The sequence below is a fragment of the Eschrichtius robustus genome, chromosome 19, assembly GCF_028021215.1.
Source record: "Eschrichtius robustus isolate mEscRob2 chromosome 19, mEscRob2.pri, whole genome shotgun sequence".
NCBI lineage: Eukaryota > Metazoa > Chordata > Mammalia > Artiodactyla > Eschrichtiidae > Eschrichtius > Eschrichtius robustus.
In genome coordinates this window covers 56,714,453-56,720,452 of record NC_090842.1, presented here as the reverse complement: position 1 = coordinate 56,720,452, position 6,000 = coordinate 56,714,453, and the positions used below count along the sequence as shown (strand labels likewise).

Below are 6,000 nucleotides of genomic sequence, written 5' to 3'. Positions count from 1 at the left end.
GTATAGTTGTCATACACTGAGCCCTGCTCTGAGCCGTACACTGTTTATTACCTTATAAGAGGCCTCTTATGGAATCATCTCAACAACCCCATTTTACAGATGAGAAAACTGAGGCTCAGAAAAGGATGTAGATGACCTATCCTGATTATAACAGTGAGGACTGGCTGAGCTAGGACTGGGGCTAGGGTGTCTTTGACTCCAAGACAGGGCCCTGCCTCCTGCCCGCCCACCCACTTATCCACAGCCCAGCCTCCACCCCTCCCACCTCACCTCCCTCACCTCACCTCCAGCTCACCAGTTGCCTGCTACCTTTTCTTGATCTCCTCATTGATAAGGCTCACAATGTTCCGCAGCTTGGTCTCATCCACAAAGCCATCACCTTTCTGGGCACAGAAGGGAAAGAGCACAGACACGTATGTCTCCCATCCCCTGAGACCCCAGCTCCACCCTCCCTCCCTGTCCAGAACCCTTGCTCAGGATCACCTTCTTTGAATGGACCAGTTTCCCATCCACGAACACTTCAAATTCCCCTGTAGCCTGGGCAGATATGTCCTCCTCCTGGGGAGGGAATGGTGGAGGTTGGGGGAGGTTAAGAACTCCCCTCCAAGTTCCCTGGGGGTCTTGGAGCCCTGACCACCACCACCCCCAACTCTCCCAGGCCACCAGCACACTCACAAAGAGTAGACAGTTTGGAAATTGCTGCTCCAGACTCTTTTTCAGTAGGATATACTGTGGGGAAGAGATGGGATCGTGTAGTCACAGGACCACAGGATCACAGGTCTTAAAAGGAGGGAAAACAGGAACTTCTTCCAGACTTCATGACCCCACTCCCCCCACCTCTAAAGTCAAAACTACTCACCCGAAGTCCATAGCTTCAGAGGCCACTGGAGGCCAAGGGCAGAGAGGAGGGAGGCAGAGAGGTGGAAGGAAGACACCTCCATCAGTATCTCAAGTCCAGAGGGACATTGAACAGCTAAGTGAGATCCCATCCCTCCCCTGCTCAGAAGCCTCTCATAGTGCCACCTCACTCAGGGCAAAAAAATACAGTCCTCCCCATGGCCCACAAGCCCCCACAGGATCTGCCCCCATCACCTCTCTGCTCCATCTCCTCCCACTGGCCCCCTGGCTCCAGCCACTTCCAACACTCCCGGCTCTTCTTCCAACACTCCAAGCATGCCTTGCCTCAGGGCCTTTGCACTGGCTCTTCCCTCTGCAGAATGCTCTTTCCCTGGTATCTGAATGGCTCCTTCTCTCCCCTCTTTCAGGTCTTTGCGCATATGTCACCTCCTCAGTGAGGCCTTCCTGACTACCCCAGCTAAAATTGTGACACCCCCGCCCCGCAAGATGCCTTTTGTCCATAGCACTGATCACCTTCTAAGATACGAGGTAATTTGCCATGTGTCGTATTTATTGTCCATCCCTGCCCCTCCACACCAACCAGAATGTCAGTGCCACAGGCATCTCTGTCTTATTCACTGCTGTGTCTCTGATGCTGAGAGCAGGGTCGGCACATGGCTGGTGCTGAATAAATGGTTGTTGAATGAATAAAATAATGAATGAGTCCATGGAGTCAGGGAAAGAGACAGAAAAGAGGAGATGGGCAGAGAAAGAGAGAGGGGGGAGATGGGAAAAGAGAGATAGAGAGAAGGAGAAAGAGACCCACACCACAAGGGGAAAGAAAAAGAGGCAGTGAGTTGGAGAGGGAGCTGGAGAGCTACAGAGAAGGACCAGAGCAAAAGAGACACAGCAGGGGACTGCAGGGGAAGACAAAGCCCCTCCCTGGGCCACATTCAGCCCTGGGTCTCAGGGAGGTCAAGGAAGGTCAAGGAAGGTCACTGCTGTTTACTATTGTCATGGACACAAAGATTCAGCTCTGAGACCACAAAGACAGACTGAAGCCAGCCTCCTTTGGCCTTTGCACTGGCTGCTCCCCTTCCCCCCTTGCTACCCTGATCCCCCTATTCCTACCCTCCCCTCCCCACCCCGCTTAGTAGCCTCATCACTGAGATGTAGCCGCCTAAGACCCACCTCCTGAGAAAGGCTGTCCCCGAACACTCAGTTTCTGAAGTTCTCCCACCCCTTGCCCTCCCTCAGGGCTCTCTGCTCCCCCCTCCGCCCACCCCTCCCACCCCCAGGGAAGCATGGCTCTGCTCAGCCCTCTATCCCCAGAAGGCCTGGCCCATGACCGGCAGGACAGTGAGTGAATGAATTCAGAGCTCTCTAGTCCCAAAGAGAATGGCAGGTAGAGCCTACCCCCTGCAGCCCTTTCCCCATGGGGAGGAAGCAGGTGTGGGCGGGGACAGCCCCTCACCAGTACACCACTCGAATCATGATCTTGCTGCCCACGTGGATGTTCTCGCTGGTGGAGGCGAACGCATTGGTAGAAATCGGTAAGGCGACAGCTAACGACGGGATGGCCCCCAGGATGGGCGTCCCCGGGATATGTCCAGAAGAGGAATCTGTTAACTTGGTGGCCGATAGGTCTGCCCTCGGAGTGGACCCAAGGGGGGGCCCCAGTAAATCGGTGGCCAGTGGAGTAAGGGCAGGAAAGGGCTCTTGGATGGGACCAAATCCACTGGTGACAGATGGGACGTGCTTCACCCTCAAGGTTGGCTCAGGATCCTTATCAGGTGACAAAATGAGCTCGGGTTCAGGCTCCTGGGGCGGATCCGAAGATAGGGCCGAGTTCGGAAGGAATTCCGAGGCAGGAACCAGGACCTGAGATGGGGTCGGGGTTGGGATCCGGGCCGGAATCAGGATCCGGACCGGAGTCGGGGACCGGACCGGTGTCAGGGTCCGGACCGGGGTCAGGGTCCGGACCAGAGTTGGGGTCCGGATCGGGCCCAAGGCCGGGACCAGAGTCGGAGCCCGAACCTGGATCGAAGTCCTGACCGGAGTCGTACCCCGGGCCGGAGTCGAGGCCCGGACCGGGGAAGGAGCTGGGGCCCGCGCCTGGTTGTTCATGGGGGAGAGGGGCGCACCCCAGGTAGCCCGGGTTGGGATCCTGCCCGACCCTCCTGCCTTGGGTGGGGAGAGCCTCATCCGCACCGGGTTCTAAACCGGGAGGCAAACACAATGGGGCGCTATTACATGGGGTTCCATTCAGCGCACAGGTTCTATTGCCCTGAGCCGGGGATGGGGCAGAGGCCTCTGGATCTCCCCTGATAATTCCCATCCCCCAAATCCCTACCTCCAGATTGCCAGTGTCCTTAACATTCAGGCGTTCACTATATGTTCATTGAGTGCCTGCTATGTGCACAGTCCTGTACTGGGTGACTCTGGGGCCAGAGCAGTCAGGAAAGCCGAAGTCCAGTTATCAGGCTCCCTGTCCAGTAGAGGAGATACACCCCTTACCAAACAGTGACAGCGCAGTGAGGTCAGGGCGAGGGTGGAGGAGGCACAGGCAGAGGGGTTAGAGATATGGTGAGGAAGCATGGGGACTTGTGGGATCCCAAAACAGGTGTTAGAACCAGTCTGGGGGCAATCAGAGAGGGCTTCCTAGAAGAGGTGACAACTGAGAGACCTGGAGAAAAATAATAACAACAATAACAGATTTTACATTCATGTAGCGCTAAGTGCTACACACATGCCCCCAGCTGGTAAGTGGCAGAGCCAGGATTCAAACGGCAGCCATCAGACTCTAGGGTCCTGACACAGAACCCTGTGTCAAGGGCTCTATCACACTGAGTTCCTCCAGGGTGGGAACTTGTCTCGTTCACTGCTGAATCCTCAGCTCCTAGAACAAGGCCTGGCACACAGCAGGCACTCAATAAATGTCTTTTTATTTTGAAATAGTTTTAACACTCGTGAGAAGTTGGGAAAATAGTACAGAGAATTCCTGTGTAACTTTCACCCAGTTTTTCCCAATAACAACATCTTATGTAACCACAGTACATTGTCAAAACCTATTGGTCCAATACTATATTTTTTTTTTTTTTTTTTTGCCTGCACTGGGTCTTTGTTGCTGCACAGGCTTTCTCTAGCTGTGGCAAGCGGGGGCTACTCTTCGTTTTGCTGTGCGGGCTTCTCATTGCAGTGTCTTCTCGTTGTGGAGCACGGGCTCTAGGTGCAGGCTTCAGCAGTTACAGCACGCGGGCTCAGTAGTTGTGGTGTGTGGGCTCAGTAGTTGTGGCACACAGGCTTAGTTGTCCTGAGGCATGTGGGATCTTCTCGGACCAGGGATCAAACCCATGTCCCCTGCACTGGCAAGTGGATTCTTTTTCTTTTTTTTTTTTGGCAAGTGGATTCTTAACCGCTGGACCACCAGGGAAGTCCAGTCCAATACTATTAGGTCAGATACAGACCTTATTCAGATTCATGGAAGGGTTTCAAACAGAAGCCCACTGTGCTTCCCAACCCCTGAGAGCCCCTCCTGTGCTAAACCTTGGGCCTGGGTCCCAAAAACCAGGAAGGTCAAGAAAGACACTGCGGGCTTCCTTGGTGGCACAGTGGTTGGGAATCCGCCTGCCAATGCAGGTGACACGGGTTCGAGCCCTGGTCTGGGAAGATCCCACATGCCATGGAGCAACTAAGCCCATGCACCACAACTACTGAGCCTGCGCTCTAGAGCCCGCGAGCCACAACTACTGAGCCCACGTGCCACAACTACTGAAGCTCGCGTGCCTAGAGCCCGTGCTCTGCAACAAGAGAAGCCACCTCAATGAGAAGCCCGTGCACCGCAACGGAGAGTAGCCCCCGCTTGCCGCAACTAGAGAAAGCCTGCGTCCAGCAACGAAGACCCAACACAGCCAAAAAAAAAAAAAAAAAAAGAAAGACACTGAATTTTCTGTGTGATGCTAGGCAAGCGTCTACCCCTCTTTGGGCTTCAGTTTGCCCCTCTGTGAAATGAACTTGAAATGGGCTTTCCTCTTATAGCATAATATTGAGAAGTAATATTTACTGAGCATCTATTGCATGCCAGCCTCTGTTATAAAATGCTTTGTACTTATTAACTCATTAAATACTCACAAACTTCTGAAGCAGATTCTATTACTAGTTTCATTTTACAGATAAGGAAAATAAGGCACTGAGAGGTAAAGTGACTTGTCTGAATACATGGCAGAACCAAGATCTGAGCCAAAGCAGTCTGATTTCTGTGCATTTGTAGGCTTTTTGGTTTTTTGTCTTTGTTTTCGCTTTTTTGGAGTGATCATTTAGGTTACTTTATTTGCTACCACCATTGTGCTAAATGCAATTAAGTGTATGCTTGATTTAAAGATTTAAAGCTCTGCCAAAAGAGAAAAAAAATGACAAGTTTCTCTTTGGTGTGCAATGCCCTCCACCTTAGTCCTCTGGGGCCCTGCTTCCTTTCACCTTTAAAGTGAAGGATTTGGGGCTTCCCCGGTTGCGCAGTGGTTGAGAATCCGCCTGCCAATGCAGGGGACACGGGTTCGATCCCTGGTCCGGGAAGATCCCACATGCCGCGGAGCAACTAAGCTCGTGTGCCACAACTCCTGAGCCTGTGCTCTAGAGCCCGCGAGCCACAACTACTGAGCCCGCGTGCCGCAACTACTGAAGCCCACGCACCTAGAGCCCGTGCTCCACAATGAGAGAAGCCACTGCAATGAGAAGCCCGCGCACCGCAACGAAGAGTAGCCCTCGCTCACTGCAACTAGAGAAAGCCCGCGCGCAGCAACGAAAACCCAACACAGCCAAAAATAAAGAAAGAAAATTAAAAAAAAAAAAAAGTGAAGGATTTGGACCAGAATAACTTTCTCTTCCCTGCAAGCTCTGATCATCTGAGATAGTCTTCCTTGCCCCAGAGGCTACGACCTTAGGCTGAGCCTGCAGCAGCCTGTGAGGCAAAGCGATAGAACAGAGCCTGCACTTTAAAGGGCCTCCAGACTTGGGTGTGGGACTCTTCCCTTATGGTGGTGAATCAGAGGACTCTGGTCATCACTCTTTGATAATCCAGCCAGTACTGTTCCTGTGATGACTCACCGACATGTACAGTGATGGTGCCAAGACTCTGAGATAGGTGAGGCATCCTTGACACCAGAA

The 6,000-nt window shown here is 53.0% G+C and overlaps 1 protein-coding gene across 1 annotated transcript; it reads right to left on the bottom strand.

The window, feature by feature from the left end:
* Positions 1–305: 305 nt before the first annotated feature.
* Positions 306–2,964, bottom strand: SELENOV (selenoprotein V). The gene is made up of 5 exons (XM_068527134.1): positions 2,312–2,964; positions 860–884; positions 676–729; positions 484–558; positions 306–383 (listed from the first exon to the last, which is right to left on the bottom strand). The coding sequence occupies exons 1-5, from the start codon at positions 2,962–2,964 to the stop codon at positions 306–308; spliced, it is 885 nt and encodes a 294-aa protein (XP_068383235.1).
* Positions 2,965–6,000: the final 3,036 nt, after the last annotated feature.